We start from the raw sequence: 21536 nt of genomic DNA on the forward strand, positions 1-21536 counted from the left end.
ATCTAAGCTGCCTCCTTAGGAAACTAAAAATAGAAGAATAAATCACATCCAAACTAAGCAGAAAAATTAAAAAAATACACATTAAAGAAGATGCCAATGATATTTAACAACAGAAAGTCAACAAAGAAAATCAACAAAGCCAAAAAGCTGGTTCTTTGAAAAAAAAATCAATAAAATTGTTAACATTTTAGCCACATTAAGTAAGAAAAAGTAAATACACAAATAACTAGCATCAGAAATAAAAAAAGGGGAAAAAATGAGATCCCCTCATTTGTAACAACATGGATGGAACTGGAAGTCATTTTGTTATGTCACATAAGCCAGGCACAGAAAGACAAGATTTTTAAGAGGAGAACTACAAAACACTGATGAAAAAAATCAAAGGTCAAAATTAATGGAAAGATGTTTCATGTACATATTAGGTTGGTGCAAAGGTAATTGTGGTTTCTGCCATTACTTTTAATGGTACAACATCAAAGAGTGACAAGGATGTGAAGCAACAGGAGCTATCATTCATTGCTGGTGGAAATAAAAACTGCTACAGCCAATTTGGAAGACAGTTTGGCACCTTCTTACAACACTACATAAAGTCTAAGCATATGATGTAGCAGTTCTATTCTTTGGTATTAACTCAAACAACATTAAAATGTATATCCCTAAAAGCCTGGACACAATTATTTATTGCAGCTTTAATGGTTGCCAAAATTCAGAAGAATCCAAGATGTCCTTCAATAAGCAAATACATAAACCAACCATGGTACAACCAGACAGTGGTATATTATTCAGCCCTCTTTAGGGTTATCAAGCCAAGAAAAGATGTGAAGAAACCTTAAATGCATATTGCTAATGAAAATAAGCCAATCTAAAAAGATTACAAATCATACGATTCCAACTATATGACATTTTGGAAAATGCAAAAGTATGGAGTCCATTAAAAGATCAGTGGGATCAGGAGCGGTGGTTCACGCCTGTAATCCCAGCACTATGGGAGGCTGAGGCAGGCAGATCACAAGGTCAGGAGTTCAAGACCAGCCTGACCAACATGGTGAAAACCTGTCTCTACCAAAAATACAAAAAGTAGATGGGCGTGGTGGCATGTGCCTGTAATCCCAGCTACTCAGGAAGCCGAGGCAGGAGAATCACTTGAATCCAGGAGGCAGAGGTTGCAGTGAGCCGAGATCATGCCACTGCACTCCAACCTGGGTAACGGTGTCAGAGGTATAGGTAGAAGGAGGGAGGGATAAAGCCCCTCTGGGCTTTATTGTTAAGGCAGCAGCGAAACCGTCCTATACAATATGGTAATGCTGGATATATGTTATTATATGCTTGTCAAAACCCATAAAATGTTTAACACATTGGCTCATAAATTCTAACAAATGTATCATACTAATGCAAGATGATCCTAAAAGAATATGAGAAACTGTGTGAAGAAGTAGGGGCATATGAGAAATCTAAATTTTTAAAAAGTGACTATATCAGATTCCCCTGCTCATTTTTTATTGAATAAGTAATAAAGGGACATCTATATATAGCACCAAACACCTAGAACACTCGAGAAGCTGTCATAGCAAAAGTCTCCAATAGTTTGGATTGTGTCTAGGGTCCAGAAGACCACCCCATGTTTAATAACTCTTCTTTGAGCAAGACTCAAAGGGATCAACATAATAGCATTAAAAGCTAGGATTTATTTCGGTGAAAGCATACAACACCAAATGAGCAAAGAGAAAAGGTCCCTGGGGGAAAATGCAGAGGAAGCTAGGTATAAGCTTCCAAAAGACCTCTCATTGTGGTGTCACCCAAGACACATTTAATTCTTCCTTCAACAAGTTATAACAACACAGAGAAAATGCTGGCATTCAGGGAAACTCATAAGATAATGCATAGCCTAGGTTTTTATTGGGGACTAGTTACACAGGCACACTCTGCCCAGCACCAACCAAAACTCAAGACTACCAAAAGAAAAAGGTGTTCAGCAGAAGCCACATTGTTTGTACAGCCAGGCTTGGCACAGTCAGCCATTCTTACCCATTAAGGGAAACTTCTACATCAATGTTGGGAGCTATTTATCAGTGAAGTTCTCAGATGCCCTCCAAGGGCTAATTTTGCAAACAGGTCTTTTTAAGCATAGCAGTCTTGGGCCTGTTAACTATTTTCTGCACAGAAACGGTGACACGGAATATATAGAAAAGGAAGAAAACAAAAGTGGGCAAAAGGAAAATGAAAGACGATCCCAGAATTAATTCTGGTTTGTGGAAGGAAAGTAGTCCTTCTCTTTTGCAACACCAACTCCATCCACAAGCAGCTTTTTTTTTTTTTTGACAGTTTCCTTCTTGTCACCCAGGCTGGAGTGCAGTGGTGTGATCTCAGCTCACTGCAACCTCTGCCTCCTGGGTTCAAGTGATTCAGCCTCCCCAGTAACTCAGATTACAGGCATGTACCACTAGGCGCACTAATTTTGTATTTTTAGTAGAGCTGGGGCTTCACCATGTTGGCCAGGCTGGTCGAGAACTCCTGACCTCAAGTGATCCACCCATCTCAGCCTCCCAAAGTGCTGGGATTACAGGCATGAACCACCACACCCAGCCACACTAAGTCTCTTGACCTATCACCTTCAAGCACCTCAGATGATGTGATGGATATCTATGAAACCAGTTATCAGGAGGTAAGCTCCAGCTCTGCCACAATCTGTTACCGTGGACAAGATGGCATCTCATGCCTATGACCTTATTCCATCAGATATTTCTTTTCATACTTGAATCTTTAAAATCTCCATTATTACTGAATCTTTCATTGAACATACAGATCCCTTCTTCCATTAGAAAAATTCTCAATCAGTTTATTCCTTCTTTTCATTCCCCAGTGTCTCTCTTATGGCTCTGACCCTTTCACCTAGATCATTTCCTAGATCAATAGTTTCGTAAACTGGTTATCCTGCTTCTACTCTCTCCCTGATCGAATTCACCCTACAACCTGTGCCAGTTTGAGATTCCTAAAACAGAATTCTACTTATTATGTTCCTTCCATCCTTTGGGCCATTGGTCTCTGTTTGAAAGGCCCATTTCTCCATTGTCACCTGTCAAACACTTTACCTATTTTTTTAACTACCACATCAAATTGGAAAGGCAACATTCTTCCACAAAGGTAATTCCCCACATCCAAACATAAGTCTTCTATTCTCTTTTCCCACCCTCAACAAAAGAACCATATACACATTAATGTATGTAAAAAATTCTGTTTGTATTAAGAGTAATATGTTTTGTTATTTAGTAGCCCAACAGTAAGCTGCAGAAGGGCAGAAACCATGTCTCATTGTTTCTGTAGTCATGTTGCATGCAGTACAGTTCCTGGCATGTGGTAGGGTCCCACTGAATGGTAGCTAATTTGAACAGAAGCCACTGCAAGACCCAGGTAAGCAGTAGTCCCAAAACAGGACACTCCCTTACCCCCACAAAAAAAAAAGGTTATGGAATATCTCAGAAAAAAAAGTAGGAGATCTGTTCCTGATCTCTACCAAATACAACACTAGTTTAACTTTATCCTCACATAGATTTTGGACTTGCAATTGAAAGGGACTCTCGACTCTTCTTACAGATACAGGAATGAAGCAAAGAAAGAAATATCCTATCCAAGGTGACACCCTGAATTAGCGAAGAGCTGGCTTAGTACTCAGGGCTTCTGAGTCTCAGGCCACAGTTTTGACTACAAGTGCTACTATCACATGAAGTTCCCTGCTGAGACAGGATATGGGAAAAGCCTTGCAGTGCAAAATTCACACTGTTTCTAAGGCATAGCCAGCAATTGAAGGCAGGGGCAGGCTTCGTGAACATACCTCTTGTAACTGAGATTCTTTCTTTTTGGAAGACAGGTGTAAGTGCCGATCCAGCAAAGAATAAAACCTCTCACCATCCTTTTCGAATTTCTTTTTCCGCTCCTAGAGGTGGGAGAGAAAGGCAAAAATAAAATGTCTGTAGCTGTAACTCTGTCTGCTTAGAAATGAACAGCAGAAATGGCAGTTCCTATTTGTACATTTGAAAGCTATGGAAGCTGCTCCTCAGGGAATGATACCTTAAAAGGGCCTGTATAGTAGATATCTTTTCTTCCCTCCAAAATTTTTCACATACATTAACCACTTATTCAAATTTTCTTACAAAGGAAGAAGACATAACACAAAAGTATACTAAATATCTGTCATAAAAGGTTAATCTACAATGCACTTAGATAGCTAATAAGAACTAAAACATTTCCAAAGAAACAGGAACCTGGGATTGTCTCTTTTAATGAATTGCTTGATATTATTAAGCACTTCACTCCTAATGTCCCCAACTCAAGCAGTTGCAAACAGTTTGTCCCCGTGGTTAGGAGTAAATGAATTACTTGGTATTACTTAAGCACTTTGCTCCTGAATAGTAAAAGCTGATATTAAAAACAGAGAAAAAAAATCCTGGAAAGTTTAACTAGAAAGCGAGGGCTGAAAAGATTTATGGCAGATGAAGGACTCGGCCTTTACTCTTCTTGAATATGAAATTTAATTAAGTTCTCTGCTGCTCAGCACAACTGGAAGAAAAACAGCATCTAAAGTAGCATGAACAATGCTCCTTTGTCACAGATTAATGCTGACAGTCTACTATTCTCTTAGCGTCATGCTGGAAAATCAGTGTAAATGGCTTGTGTTGTCTCATGTGAAATCCAAAACCACTGAGCACCTGCAATGTGCCAGGTAGTAGAAGACGCATAGCAGGGGACACGCAGATAAAAGAAAAAAAAAATTCACCCATGGTTCATTGCTACAAGCAATCTCTTGCTGGGCAGGAAGCTAGGACAGAGCTGAGTGAACTGTGACCTACAAGAAATGTGCTTTTGGCCAGGCATGGTGGCTCACGCCTGTAATCCCAGCACTTTAGGAGGCCGAGGCAGGCTGATCACCTGAGGTCATGCGTTCGAGACCAGCCTGACCAACATGGTGAAACCCCATCTCTACTAAAAATACAAAAAAATATTAGTGGGGCATGGTGGCACATGCCTGTAATCCCAGCTACTTGGAACGTGGAGGCAGGAGAATTGCTTGAACCTGGGAGGTGGAGGTTGCAGTGAGCCAAGATCGTGCCTCTTCATTCCAGCCTAGGCGAGAGAGCAAGACTCCAGCTCAGGGGGGAAAAAAACAAAAGAAATGTGCTTTTTACCAGAGTAATTTATTTTAATGAAGGAAAGATGTAGGGAGGAAGCTAATATTCATTAACCAAGCCCTACATCAGTACCAGGCACTATGATAGACACTTAAAATCTGTTATCTCATTTAGACTTTACAACCCTGACAAGCAGATATTGTAATGGAAATTAAGGTTCAAATAAGGCGAACTAACATCCAAGGTCATAGTCCATGTAGTTCAGATTATCATGGGTAGAATAACATTCAGGGGGCTTATAAATAATCAGAACATCTTATAAATAAAACTCGAGTAGTTCCATAGCCCAACCCTAACTCAGATACCAAAACACAGGAGGTAGACATTTCACACGAAACATAGGAAAGAACTGTTCCTTCAGCTGTTGAATCGATTTACAGTAGCAATTATTTGACAAAAGCATGAGCCAGAAAAACCTTACAGCCTTCACCAAGAACTGATAAGATTCTGTGGAATACTTTCTCCTTCAATTCAATTTTTAAATTTAAAACTGAAATATAATTCTCATATCATGAAATTCATCCTTTTAAAGCATACAGTTCAGTGGTTTTTAGCATATTCACAAAGCTATGCAACCATTGCTGTTATCTAATTCCAAAATATTTTCGTCACCTCAAAATGAAATCTTAATCACACTAGTAGTCACTTTCCATTCTCTCTTCCACCCACCTTCAAAAAGCCACAGTCTACTTTCTATCTCTATGGATTTTCCTATTCTACACCTTTCATACTAACTGGAATCTGAGCTATGGCCTTTGGTGACGGGCTTCCTACATTTACTTTTGCTAGTAAATATCCAGCAGTCCCGCCACTATTTATTCAAAACAGTATTCTTCCCCAATTGACTGTTTTTAACATCTTTGTAAAATATCAATGAACCATAAATGTTTGTTTCTGGACTCTCAGTTTTCTATTCTATTGATCTATTCATCTATTTTTATGTCAGCACCACACCATCTTGATTATTGTGGATTTGCAGTAAGTTTTGTTTTGTTTTGTTTTGTTTTGTTTTGTTTTGTTTTGTTTTGTTTTGAGATGTAATTTCACTCTTGTTGCCCAGTCTGGAGTGCAGTGGTGTGATCTCAGCTCACTGCAACCTTCACTTCCTGGGTTCAAGAGAGTCTCCATGTAATCCCAACATTTTGTGAGGCTGAAGGGGGGCAGATCACGAGGTCAGGAGTTCTAGACTAGCCTAAGCAACATGTTGAAACCCCATCTCTAATAAAAATACAAAAATTAGCTGTGCTTGGTGGTATGCACCTGTATTCCCAGCTACTCAGGAGGCTGAGGTAGGAGAATCACTTGAACCCAGGAGGCAGAGGTTGCAGTGAGCTGAGATTGCATCACTGCACTCCAGCCTGGGTGACAAAGCGAGACTCTGTGTCTCTCTCTCTCTCTCTCTCTCTCTCTCTCTCTCTCTCACACACACACACACACACACACGCACACACACACAAGAGATTCTCCTGCCTCACTCTCCCAAGCAACTGAGTACAGGCATACACCACTACACCCAGCTAATTTTGTATTTTAGAAGATATGGGGGTTTCACCATGTTGGCCAGTCTGGTCTTGATCTCCTGACCTCAGGTAATCTGCCCACCTCAACCTCCCAAACTGTTGAAATTACAGGTGTGAGCCACCACACCCAGACTGTAGTAAGTTTTGAATTTACTACATGTAAATTTATGTAATAAGTTTAAAAATTTTCCTTTGACATTTTTTTTCTATTCTGGTCCTTTCCCTTTCTATGTGAATATTAGGATCACCTTATCAATTTGCGGGAAATGGCCAGCTGGGATTTTCATACGGCTTGCATTGAATCTGTAGATCAACTTGATGAGTAATGCCATCTTAACAATATGAAGGGTTTCAGTTCATGAACACAAGTTGTCCTTCTATTGATTTAGGGATTATTTAATTTCTTTCAGTGATATTTTGTAACTTTCAGCATATAAGTCTTGCACATCTTTTGTTAAATTTTTACCTACGTATTTTAATCATTTTGATTAAATGGGATTGTTTTCTTAATGGCCACATTATTTATTAATGTCAATGGAAATATAATTTTATTCCAAAGTAGATAGAAATAAAATTTATTTATTTTTATTATTTTTTGAAATGGAGCCTTGCTCTGTTGCCTAGGCTGGATTGCAATGGCACAATCTCGGCTCACTGCAACCTCTGTCCCCCAAGTTCAAGCAATTATTCTGCCTCAGCCTCCCAAGTAGCTGGGATTACAGGTGCATGCCACCACCTTTGGCTAATTTTTGTATTTTTAGTAGAGACGGGTTTCACCATATTGGCCAGGCTGGCTCGAACGCCTGACTTCGTGATCAGCCCACCTCGGCCTCCCAAAGTGCTGGGATTACAAGCGTGAGCCACCGTGCCCAGCCAATAAAATTTATTTTTACATACTGATCCTGTATTCTACACAATGTTGGGTTGAATGCCTTCATTAGTTCTCTCTGTGTGTGTTCCTTAGGATTTTCTATATACAACATGAAGTCATCTGCAAATAGACATAGTTCTTACTTTCCAGTGTTGGCTAATTATGCTAACTAGAACCTCCAGTGCAATGTTGAATTGAAGTGAGGAGAACAGACATCCTTATCTTGTTCTTTAACATAGGGGGAAAGATTTTAGTCTTTTCCTTACATGTGATGTTAACTTCTGATTTTGGTTATAGCTGCCATTAATCAAGTTGAAGAAGTTTTCTTGAATTCCTAGTTTGTTCCATAAATTTATCACGAAAAACTGTTGAATCTTGTCAAATGATTTTTCTAGGTCTATGGAGATGTTCATGTGCTTTTTCTTATTTAACCTATTAATATCTTTGTATGTTTGTGTAATAATCTATGTATATTACATTGATTAATTTTTTAGACATTAAATCAACCAAGTACTTCTAGGATAAATCTCACATCGTTATGGTATATGATTATTTTTATATGCTGTTGTATTTAAATTGCTAGGTTGAGGATTTTTGTGTCTGTATTTGTAAGGGATATTGGTTTATAGTTCTAATTTCTTGTCTGGCTTTAAGTATAATACTTAGAGCAAAGTATTAGAATCACAGAATGAGTTGGAAGGTGTTTCCTCCTCCTTTATTTTTGTAATATTTGTTAAGAGTTAGTGTGAATTATTTAAGCAATTAGTGGAATACACCTGTGATGCCATCTAATCCTGGGCTTCTCTTCCTGCAAAGTTCTTTGATTAATAAGTCAACGGCATCACTCGTTATAAGTCTATTCAGATTTTCTATTCCTTCGTGAGCCCACTTATAATTAATTCTACTAAAGTTAACTAGCAATAACTATAGCCTACTACTTCTGAGACATCCAAACATTAGCTAAAAAGAACTTTCATTCTAAGATCAATTTCACTGAAAGTCCCAAATATAGGAGAAGCTCTTATCAAAAGTCAGTTCCCATGTTCAATAAAAGCACTGTACCAAGAGACTTGTTGACCTTATGGAGAAGGGGAAGGAAATTCTATTTCTGGAGAACACATATTTGCCAGGCAGTATGAGGTTCTTTATTATACATTATTTAATTGAAATTTTCACATTAACTCTGATTGCTAGGTTTAACATTTAAATTTTTTCTTATATCATAGCAATTTATACAATTTTATAAGGAATCAGAGAGTAAAGAGAGGAAATAAAGCCTGAGAGCTGGATTGCACCATCACACTCATAAGGTACAAATCATCGCTTAATAAATATTTAAAGCTTAAGATATTTTATAAAAGATTTTCTTTAATCAAATAAGCATCTAGTTCCATGTACTTGGTTAAAACAAGCAACAATCCTCTGTCCTTTTTCTATTTCCCCTTTCCCAGAAACAACTTTGATCTCTTTAAGTTCATTCTTTTTGTCTTTACTTTCATATCTCTAGAGTCTTGGAGTTAATTTTTTAATTACTGTTTCTTAATTTTTAATATTTATGCATTCCCTATTAACTTTCCAATATGAAAAAATGAAAATTTAGCTCTCTTTATTCTTCCTGTCCTATTACAACCACCAGTAACAACATCACTTTCCCCTACACACACTTCTTTTCCTCTCATACCCCCAATATACTTTTATGAAAATTGTGTTTCATCTACATTCAGTATTTACACTATTATTACTATGCAAACACTATTTATAGCTGATTCATATAGCATAGTATGCTTAATCTTAATTTCCTATACAACTCTTTATATTCCCTGAAGTTCATAATTGCTTTTTTAAAATTGAGTCTTCAGGATTCACCACTACAATCAATCAGGATTGTTCTTGGCTTTCTCCATTGCCATCTTAAGCTTTGCTACACCTGGTAAGTAAGATACCATTCATCCATTTTTATTCTAGTTTGCAAAATTGTGTTGTTTCTTCTTCCAATTATCCTGTTCTTCTGGGTCTTTAAATTTTATTTAAAGAGTCTCTTTACAATAGCTTCAGTCAGGTTTCCTGATAAAGTATAATTCAATTTCCATGTTTGGTCTATCATTTGTACCTGGATATCGGTTATGACCTTTTCTAATCTTATTTTTTATTCTAAAAATTATGAAAACAATACCTGTATAAAGTAAAATAAGTTTAAACAATTCAGAAGTATACAGCTCGTAAAAAGTGAAAATCTTACCCTTTTGCAAAGCCAACTGCATAAAGGTAATGACTATTAAACATTTTGCCTGATTTATTTTCTGAGTGTGAGATAGGATTTTATTATCTGCACTTTATAAAAGAGATACCAAAGGCTGACACAGATGAACAATTTTAGTGACTCTAAGCATTCAAATAATTTGAGTAGGGTCTTGGGCCAAAGTAATCAGGTTAGAAAGTGAAACCTAAGCAGACAATCCAAATCTAAATTTGTGAAGAAGAGTATTAAATTTTAGCTATTCAAATTAGCTCTTCTTTAAGATATGATATCTCAATCCAGTATATAAGTAAGTTTAAAACAATTTCAATTGTGGTTGTCCAACTACTCCTTCCCACAACTGGCAATTAATAGGAATTATGTATCTGAGCATGAAATATGCTTTAGGTAAGTAAGGGGATGCAGTGCTCAGGTTTCCAACTTGGTTTCCTTGCCCTTAGCCTATTCTCTATCCATCAAACATTCTAATTCTTTGTAGCCTTCTAGTGTTGTGCTACATGACAATGAGTATTCTGTGTGATCCAAACAAATAGAACTCTGATATTTTGAAAAATACTTCTTCCTCCTTAAATATTAATCAAAGACTAGGCCACATCTAACTTTTACTATCTACTGATAAAGCATGTCCCAGAAATAAAGTTACTAGCTTTATGACAGATCACAGATCCATATGGTAGACAAGCCAAAGGCTATCCTTTGGCAAAGAGCCTCAGAATGAGATGAATGAATTCTCCTGTGTCTGGCAAAAGCAACCTACTATTCAAATTTTCTCTGACAAGAGCACCTATTTCTGTCATTCAGTTTAAAAGTGGCCTAAAATATCTGTAATTTAAATATCATGCAAAAACCAGTCAATATGTTTTCTGGATAGCTAACCTTCCATATGCCCCATGACAAAATGATAATAATGACTGAATGATCCATAGGAGCAATTTTTAATTCCCGCAAGGCAGAAATGTTAAAAGAAAGCAGAGTTAGAACATACACTGCAGCACTCTTCCAGAACCAGGAAGGATTTTTCCGCTAGATTGAAAATGAAAACATAAGGGGAGAGTTCCATTCTTAGACGGATGGTTGATCGATAAGATATGCTGACTCTGGGCTAAAATTCTAAAATGCTGAACAAAATATGTTTAATCTTTTAAAACTAATTAATAAATGGCACAAAACAAGACCTGTACAGAGCCCTTATAACAAAGTGAAATGAGTGGCCCTGGGAGGGCATTACCCCTAAAGGTTTCATCAGATCCCTAGGGACCTTGAACTTCCACTTAGATGATCACATGGGGAGGAGGTCACAGGATACAAAACAATCTTTGAGTTTTGCTTTTCACTTGTAGGCCTTTCATCCATCTGGAATTCAGCATTGTTTGTGATGTCAGGTAGGAGTCCAGTTTTATATTTCTCTATATATTCATTATTCCTATAATCACCTATGATTTTTTCCACTCCCCATTAATTTGGAGTACAGTTTTTATTTTATATTAAATTACTAGATGGGTTTGAACTTCATCTATCTATTCTGTTTGACTAGCCTTCTATTTCAGGATCAATATCAGACTGTTTTCACACCACTGATTTTGTAATATGTGTGCTGCCTGGTAGAGAAAATCTCCCTTCTTTTATCTTTTTGTTAAGGTTTACTTAGCTATTTGTGAATATTAAGCTAAAAACCCAACTGAACTATAATTTATAGATTAACTGGAGGAGAATTAACATCTGTATAATATTAACAAAACCCATCGGAAAACAGGAAAGGTCTAGAATTTATTTAGATTTTGTTCCATGTCCTTTACTAGACTTTAATGTTTTTCACAATAGAAATTAAAAATAATTTCTGCATATTTTAGTTTTTATTGCTAATGTGAATAATATTGAAATGGGAAAAGTTCTCTTATTCCCCTCACAAAGCATGAGATGGGGGTGTGGCTCACTTTTTCAGTGCCCTTCCGCTAAAACCTCTAGGGGGCGCAAGCAGATGGGCAGGCTGTGGGGCACGTGAGCTCCAACCCCACCACAGCATCTAAGGAAAAACGCTTACAGCTTCTGAAGCCCCAGTGGGCGTGTGTTACAGTATGCTCTTTTAGTTTTTTTTGTCTATAGGCAGCTTGTGTTGATCAGCTCAATTAGACCCTCTGACTTGTCACAAGGAGAGAGGGCTTTCTGTATCCCGGGTTTCCTGCCTTGCTGTACGGGAAAAATCGGATCACACGTGGGATTGGAGAATGAGTGCAAGGTTTTACTGAATAATGAAGTAGCTCTCAGCAGATGGATGGAGAGCCAGAATGCCTATGGAGTGGGAAGGTGGTTTTCCCCAGGAGTCGGGCCGCTCAGTAGCCAAGCTCTCCTCTGACCGCCCTGGGCTGAACTCCACGATGTCCTGCCATAGATGGCCTGCTGGCATCTGCTGGTGTCTGCCATCCCTCTGCTTCTCTTCACGTCCAGCCGCTTTTGTGTTTTTCTGCCTGTGTGTTCTTCCGCCTGTGTGTTCCTCTCGATATCCAGCCACTTGTGTCTCTGCCCACTAAGGTCTTGGGGATTTTACAGGCACAGCATGGGGGCATAGTGGGCCAGGGTAGTTTTGGAAAATGCAACATTTGGGCATGAAAACAGCAATCCCTGTCCTCACCTAGGTCCATGGGCACAGGCCCAGGGGTGAAACCCTAGCCAGCGTTCCCCCCTTTCTCTTCCCAGCACTTCCCTGCTCTCCTCCCATGTCAATATTACTTATCACATTTACTGGTTACTTATTGCACATGTTAAAAATATTAACTTTGGTAAATCACTGTGTCATTGCCAACGGCAAATTTCTTATTAGTCCTCATAAAATTTACTCATGCTGCCAATTTTCCCAGGTATATAATTATATAATCTGCAAATAACACCAAGCTGTTTTGTAATATTTTTCAAATAGTAACCAATTTTAAATCTTTCCTTCCCATCTTTGTGCACTTACTTAATTCTCTTTTTTCCTTTTTTGAGAAGGAGTCTCACTCTGTCGCCCAAGCTGGAGTGCAGTGATGTGATCCTCGCTCACTGCAACCTCCACTTCCTGGGTTCAAGTGATTCTCCTGCCTCAGCCTCCCAAGTAGCTGCAACTACAGGCACGAGCCACCACACCTGGCTAATGTTTTGTATTTTTAGTGGAGATGGGTGTTTGCCATGTTGGCCAGGCAGGTCTTGAACTCCTTATCTCAAGTGATCTGCTTGCCTCGGCCTCCCAAAGTGCTGGGATTACCTGCGTGAGCCACCGCGTCTGGTCAATTTGCATTCTAATTGTATTGGTGAGACTCTGCAGTACTGGGTTAAACAATAGTAGACGAATGAGAGTATCTGTCTTGTTCTCCATCTTAAGACGAACATATTTAAAGTTTCTCCATTTAGTATAATGTTTGCTATAGGTTTTTATCATGTAAATATTATTTACTTAAGTAATTGTACTGCAATTCTAGGTTGATTACAATAACCACATGATCTTTCTCCTTTTACACTAATAATGAAAAGATTTGAACCGGCTCATTTCTAAGGCTCATTTTTTTGGACTACTTTTTCTGAGGGAGTGAATGAGAGAGGATATATGAATTCCATTTCAATATCTTTAATATATATCTGCCTACTCAAAGTCTCCATTTTTCCTTTTGCCATTTACATTTTTCTATGAATTTACCTCATCTCTTTTTTTCAAATGTATTATAATTATTTCATCTTTTTTATTGCATTTTAGGTTTTGGGGTACATGTAAAGAACATGCAAGATTGTTGCATAGGTATACACGTGGCAGTGTGATTTGCTGCCTTCCTCCCCATCACCTATATCTGGCATTTCTCCCCATGCTATCTCTCCCCTACTCCTCACCCCCCGCTGTTCCTCCCCTACTTCCTCCCGACAGACCCCAGTGCGTGATGCTCTCCTCCCTGTGTCCTTGTGTTCTCATGGTTCAACACCCACCTATGAGTGAGAACATGTGGTGTTTGATTTTCTGTTCTTGTGTCAGTTTGCTGAGAATGATGGTTTCTTTAACAAACCCATTGTGTCTGTAATATTTCATTTATTTTACTCTATATTCTCTACTGTGTTTGTTTGCATCTTCCTGCCAGCCTATTTTGTTAATTCTTTCAATAACTAAGTTTTGGTTTTGCTAATTACCTCTACCATTTTATATTGTTATAGCTGTTTTTTTAATTTATTTGACTTCTGCCCTTCAGTCCTGTATGTCCAGCTGTTTTGTCACTTTGGGTAGGTTTTGTTATCAATTTTTTAAAATTTAAATGCTGAATACATTTGTTTTTATTCTTTCTTGTTTGTTAATCAATATATCTAAAGCAATGAACTTCTTTCTACATACTGAACTGTGTCGCACAAATGTGGATATATACTGACTTCATTGTCCTTTCATTGTAAAATATATATTTTTTAACCCAAAGAATATTTGCCATTATGTTAGGTCCCAAATATGGAATGTTTTAATATTTATCATTAATTTTTATTTTTATTTTCTTATGATTAGAAAACATACTCTACATGATATTGAATCTTTTGAATTTTTGAGCCTTCCTTTATACCCTAATGCATACTTTATATTTGTTAATGTTGTCTTTGTACCCAAAGGAACATATATCCTCTGTTTGTTGGATTCAAAGTTCTGTGTATTCTGTGTATATACAATAGCTCAAATTTATTGTATTGTTAAGACTTTGATATTGTCACTTATTTTTCTGGGCAATTATTTACAGTTTCAGAAAGGCAAATGTTAAAAAGTTCCAATAAAATTGCCATTTTAACTACTTCATTAAGTTCATGTTTTACAAAAATGTTTGCTATATATACTATTATTAATAATAGCAAAATGGAACAAAAAAACAAACTAAATTATAAATCATTTATGTAATGGAACATCATGAGTCATTACAAACAGTAAAAGAAAATAACATTTATTGACCTAGAGGGATATCCATGAGATTAGTGAGTATCAAAAGAAGTTACAAAACAGAATGGTATATGATCATATTTATATAAAATTATACACAATTATGCAAATATATTTGATAAAAGTCTAATATGCAAAACATAAAATGACCTCTTAAAACTCATGGCTCATGCCTGTAATCCCAACACTTTGGGAGTCTGAGGCAGTTGGATCACCTGAGGTCAGGAGTCCAAGACAATCCTGGCCAACAAGGTGAACCCTGTCTCAATTAAAAATATAAAAAATTAGCTGGGCACAGTGGTGGGTGCCTGTAATCCCAGCTACTCAAGAGGCTGAGGCAGGAGAATTGCCTGAATTCAAAAGGTGGAGGTTGCAGTGAGCCGAGATCATGCCATTGCACTCCAGCCTGGGCAACAAGAGCAAAACTCTCAAAAAAAGAAAAAAACTCAACAATTAAAAAAACTGAGCAAAATTTCAATAGACATATGGCCATATCACAAGATACAGAAATAGTCAATGAATACATAAAAAGATACTCAACATCATTAGTTGTTAGAAATGCAAATCAAAATCACAATGAAATATGACTTCACACTTATTAGGATGTCTAAAATGAAAGCTACAGAAAATAGCCTGTAATCCCAGAGCTTTGGGAGGCTAGGGCTGAAGGATCGCTTGAAGCCATGAGTTCAAGACCAGCCTGGGCAACATGGTGAGACCCCCCCCCATCATCTCTACAAAAAAAAAAACTGGATGCAGTAGCACATACTTGTATTCCTAGCTACTCAGGAAGCTGAGATGGGAGGATCTCTTGAACCCAGGAATTCAAGGCTGCAGTGAGCTATTATCTTGCCACTGCACTCCAGCCTGGGTGACAGTGCCTCTAAAAAAACTAAGTAATGAAAATTTTCTATGTGGAAGATAAGTGGATTTGAGTATCTGAAGAAATTGGAACCCTTATGCATGGCTGATGGGAAAGTAAAATGGTATAGGCACCCAGGTAAATATTTTGTCATGTTCTCAAAAATTTAAACACAGAATTACCATATAACCAGGTAATTTCCTCCCAAAGTATATGCCCACGATAATCAATAACAGGGACTTAAGCAGATACTTGCTGACCAATGCTCCCTGCAGTATTCACAATAGCCAAAAGGTGGAAAAAAAAACCCAAATGTCTATTAATGGATAATTGGGAAAAAATATGTGGTGTATATATATATATATGATAGAATATTATTAACCCGTAAAAGTGAAGGAACTTCTGATACATGCTACAACACAAATGAACCTGAAAAACATTATGCTAATTAAAATAGGTCAGACACAAAAAGAGAAATACAGTATGAATTCGTTTATATGAAATATCTAGAATAAGAAAACTCTTTTTATTTTTTTAAAATGAAGTCTTGCTGTGTTGCCCAGGCTGGAGTGCAGTGGTGCAATCTTAGCTCTCTGTAACCTCTGCCTCCTGGGTTCAAGTGATTTTCCTGCCTCAGCCTCCCATGTAGCTAGGATACCAAGTGTGTACCACCACACCTGGCTAAGTTTTGTACTTTTAGTAGACAGAGGGTTTCTCCATGTTGGCCAGGCTGGTCTTGAACTCCTGACCTCCGGTGATCTGCCCTCCTTGCCCTCCCAAAGTTCTAGGATTACAGGAATGAGCCACCGAGCCCAGCTAGAATAAGAAAATTCATAGAGACAGAAAGTAAATTAGATTTTACCAGAGTTAGGGATAATGAGGAGTCATTGCTTAAAGGATACAGAGTTTCTGCTTGGGGTGATGAAAGGATTGTGGTAATATTTGATGGTGACAGTTGCATATCATTTTGAATATAATTAATATTTCTGAACTACAGACTTAAAATGATTAAAATAGCCAATGTTGTTATATATAGTTTATTTTATGTATTTATTTATTTTGATATGGAGTCTTACTCTGTCACCCAGGCTGGAGTGCAGTGGCATGATCTCGGCTCACTGCAACCTCTGACTCCTGAGTTCAAGCCATTCTCCTGCCTCAGCCTCCCGAGTAACTGGGATAAAAGGCACTGGCCACCAGCCCAGCTATTTTTTGTATTTTTGGTAGAGATGAGGTTTCACCATGTTGGCCAGGCAGGTCTCGAAATCCTGACCTCAAGTGATCCACCCGACTTGGCCTCCCAAAGTGCTGGGATTACAGGTGTGGACCACCACACCTGGCCTGTTATATATATGTTAGCTTAATAAAAGCCATGTAGGCTTAGGACCAAATAAACCCAAACTCAAATGATGGTTCTGTGAATAACAATAATTTTGTGACCTTTAAAAAATTGACCTTACTAAGCATCAGATTTCTTAATCTCTAAAACAATCACAAAAATAACATTGTATTTTGCTGGGTTGAGTGAAGACTAACTAAATGAAATAAATGAACATAATGTGTTTATCACTGTCCAATAAACAAAAGCTATCATTCTTATCAAAAAAATCAATCAATCATATCATTCCCTGCAGTTAAAAACTTCCGGGGCTCCACACTGCACTTGGGATCAAATCCACACTGCACTTGGGATAAAATACTATAACCTACAAAATCCTCTATCATCTGGCCTGTGCCTACTTCTATTGTTGTATCTTATACCACTCTCTCATCAGTGTTCACTTCAGACATGATGGCCTTCTTTCAGTTCCTTGGACAAACCACTAAGCTTGTTCCTACCTCAGGACCCTTGTGTGCTTGCCATGACTAGAATACTCTTTCTCCAATTTTTCTCATGACTGGCTCCTTTTCAATGTTTGGGTCACATCTGAAGTGTCACATCTTAGGAGGCTTTCCATTATGACTCCTTCTAAAGTTGCCCTAGACCCAAGTCCACCCCTACAAGAAACATCTTATCAAATCACCCATTTCATTGTCTTCAAAGACAATGTCTACTGCCATCTGAAGTTATTTATCTAATTATTTGTTTAACATCTGCCTCCTACCCTCTGGCACAGCACTAAAATGTAAGGTCTACATGAGCAGAGACTTCAGCTCTCCTGTTCATTGTACAAGGAATGGTGTCAAGTACAGAGTGTGGCCAAATTAATATCTGTTTAGTGAATCAGTGAATGAACACATGAACCGAATTTGCAACCTCAGTGCAAAACAAGCATGAATTGCTATCCAAGTATGACTATAACATCAGAATACTGGATCAATGACTTTTATTCTACTATTCTGAGTAACTTTTTCAAGTAAAAACACAATTTTCTAATCTAACATATGTATTACTAGAAATAGTTACCACTTATTAAGTATTCTTTGTAAGTTGTCATGTTAAGTACTTAATTTGCATTACCTCTTTGAATCCTCATGCAAGCCTGTGAATGTTACTATTCTTATCCCAATCTTACAGAAGAGGAATGAGCCTGAGCCTCAGAAAATGAACCGTTCCAAAGTTACACAAGCTAATAGACGTAAAGGAAATGGAGATTCAAACCCACAAGTGACTCCAAAGCCCTTACTTTAAACCTCGACAATATACTAGGTTACATACTAGGAAAGGGCACTAAACCAGGTTCAAATTCTGCATTTTCCATTTACCACTTACATTACCTTAAACAAAAATTTTAACCTTCTGACTCTCAATATTCCCAATGTAGAAGTAGATAACCTTGTGAAGAAACCACCATACATTTTGTAAGTAAAGGCTTTAAGGACACAGTACACCCTTAAATGAGATCCCACAGACACCAAGTAAAAGACAGGACTAGTAGACTTAACTCAGTACCAAGTACAAACTCTTCAGCCTTGCATTCAAGGCCCTTTAGCCCCACCCCAATCTACTTTCCAGTTTTACCTCTTGCATTCCTTGTACGAAATACTTATATTCTAACCACACCAGATTACTCTATGTTCTCCAAATATGTCACACTTTTTCATACTGTGCTTTTTGTCCATATGATATCCTCCATTTAGAACATACTTTCTCAAAGGTTTCCTTATTTAAGTAGCAGGGCATTTAGCTGACTGGTTTCTTCTTTCAAGAGTAGAGGCTACTTAATTTGCTCATACAGGTTTGCCTTGGCTCTAATTGCTGAGAACAAGTCTACAGTGAGGCAAGGTGGATTAAAAACTCTAGCCCCATACACTAGACTTACTGTCATGTCAGTGTGGCTACTAGCCTGACTCTGACTTTTCAGGATTTCTATCTGGTTCAGAATTCCCAGTCTCTACCTTGCATACCACTTGAGTGCCAGATGAATGTTGTGTGAATCACACCCTCCATTGATAATCATGCCCTCTAGAACTGGATCATATTTGGTTATGGACAATCTTTATTTATTTATTATTTATTTATTTATTTATTTTTGAGATGGCGTTCTACTCTTGTCACCCAGGCTGGAGTGCAATGGTGCGATCTAAGCTCACTGCAATCTCTGCCTTCCAGGTTCATATGATTCTCCTGCCTCAGCCTCCTGAGTAGCTAGGATTACAGGTGCGTGCCACCACACCCGGCTAATTTTTATCTTTTTAGTAGAGACGGGGTTTCACCATGTTGGCCAGGCTAGTCTCAAATTCCTTACTTCAGGTGATTCACCTGCCTCAGCCTCTCAAAATGCTGGGATTACAGGTGTTAGCTACCATGCTATGGACAATCTTGATACTTGCCATTATTTCCTTCCTGCCACCACTGAGCTAAGCACCTTGTTCCCTGCTAACGGACTATCTTAAGGACGTTGAGGAACTCCCAAGTTCCTGCTGCTACAATGTGTTGACTATTATCATTTAGCCAGAATTGTTATGCTGTGGTCTCTCCAGGCTTTGACAGTAAGAACTGGGCTCTGTTTTTAGTACAGGAGAGATGTAAGTATGTTGCTATTATGGAGGGAGAAAAAGTAAGAAAAGATAAGGAATGGGATAAAAACCCCAAATGAAGAGATCATCCATGGGCAGGAGAAGGGCCAGGATGTTTTCTGAGATGGGAGATAAAAGGGCAAAGACAGGTAAGGATAAAAAGGAGCTTTGCAGAAGGCTAGAAAACGAGTGGTTCGATGGTTGCCCAGTGGCACAGAGGAGACAAGAAACCATGGTCCTGTGATTAGAATAGTTAGTTTACATACCTTGTAGCTCCTTAAAGCCAAGGATGGTATCTTATTCAACTCTTCCCCTAGGGTCTAGCATTGAAACAGGTGAACATGGGTGCTCAAGATACACTTGTTAAATTAAAATATAATGTAATACAGGAAATCAAACATGAGTACAAAGAAAAGAGAACGTTATTTTCTGAGTAGCTTTAATATACCATGCATAGTCTAGATATTTGATCCCCATGTAATCATCAGTTGCCATATAATAAAATTTAGTAGTACTGATTTACAAATTAAGAAACTAAACCTCAGGAAGATTAAATATCTTACTCAAGGCAAAAAAAACAGTAACAGGAGGAGAAAAGTAACTAAAATCTACTGCATTCCTCTGCTGCAAAGCATTCCATATTAACTATAGGACTAAGTATACATACCTGGAGAGGATATGCATGAGCCCTCATGAGACGGCAATGTGTACTTTGAAAACCTTCTATCTTTGCACAAGCTGAGCCCTCCACTTAGCATCCTTGTACCTCACGCTCCACTTCACTGTCTAATTTCAAATCATCCTTCAAGATTCCAAGCATGTATCATCTTCTCAATGGTGTCTTCTCTAAGTCTTCCTCCATATCCCCGTATCCTATCTCTGTTTGCCGTCCTTCCTCTGCTTTCTCTGTGTACATGATCATATTATAACCTCGACCCCATATACTGTCCTTGTAAATTTGCCTGTCTCCAAAGTAATTAAGGCCATAGGCAAACAACAATTTTCTCTTCACTCTCTAGTTTTTCTTGTACTCATTTACCATCCCCACCTCCCCACCTTCCCCCAACTCTCATAAGCATCTTTCTATATCCTATGTCCATGAGTTCAATTGTTTCGATTTTTAGATCCCACAAATAAGTGAGAACATGTGATGTTTGTCTTTCCGTGCCTGGCTTATTTCACTTAACATAATGATTTCCACTCCCATCCATGTTGTTGCAAGTGACCGGATCTCATTCTTTTTTATGGCTGAATAGTTACTCCACTGTGTATACATACTACATTTTCTTTATCCATTCATCTGTTGATGGACATTTAGGTTACTTCCAAATCTTAACTATTGTAAACAGTGCTGCAACAAACATAGGAGTACAGATATCTCTTTGATACACTGATTTCCTTTCTTTTGCATATATTCCCAGCAGTAGGATTGCTGGATCTTTTAGTAGCTCAATTTTTAGTTTTGTGAGGAACCTCTAAACTGTTCCCCATTATGGCTGTAGTAATTTACATGCCCACCAACAGTGTACATCAGTTCCCTTTTCTCCATATCCTCCCTAGCATTTGTTATTGCCTGTCTTTTGGTTATAAGCCATTTTAACTGGGTGAGATGATACCTTGTTGTAGTTTTGATTTGCATTTCCCTGATCAATGATGATGAGCAGCTTTTCATCTGCCCATTTGCCATTTGTATAAAATATTAGAAAGAATGAATAAGACTTATTGATAGCAAAACAGAGTGAATACACTCAATAATAACTTAGCCATACATTTTAAAATAACTTAAAGAGTATAATCGGACTGTTAGTAACACAAAGCATAAATGCTTGAGGTGATGGATACCCACATTTACCCTGATGTGATTATTATGCATTGCATGCCTGTATCAAAACATCCTATGTTCCCCATAAATGTATATACCTACTATACCCACAAAAATGAAAAACAAAAAAAAAA

At 37.9% G+C, this 21536-nt stretch overlaps 1 protein-coding gene across 10 annotated transcripts in view; it reads right to left on the reverse strand.

The window, feature by feature from the left end:
• The window catches only part of OPHN1 (oligophrenin 1), a 426354-nt gene that overhangs the window by 221655 nt on the left and 183163 nt on the right, over positions 1–21536 (reverse strand). For all 10 annotated transcript variants that reach the window (XM_078363585.1, XM_078363584.1, XM_078363579.1 and 7 more), the window contains one exon: positions 3830–3931. In XM_078363585.1, coding sequence (XP_078219711.1) covers positions 3830–3931 — 102 coding nt within the window. The remainder of the gene's footprint in view (positions 1–3829; positions 3932–21536) is intronic.

Source organism: Callithrix jacchus, chromosome X, assembly GCF_049354715.1.
Source record: "Callithrix jacchus isolate 240 chromosome X, calJac240_pri, whole genome shotgun sequence".
In the NCBI taxonomy this organism is placed as follows: domain Eukaryota; kingdom Metazoa; phylum Chordata; class Mammalia; order Primates; family Cebidae; genus Callithrix; species Callithrix jacchus.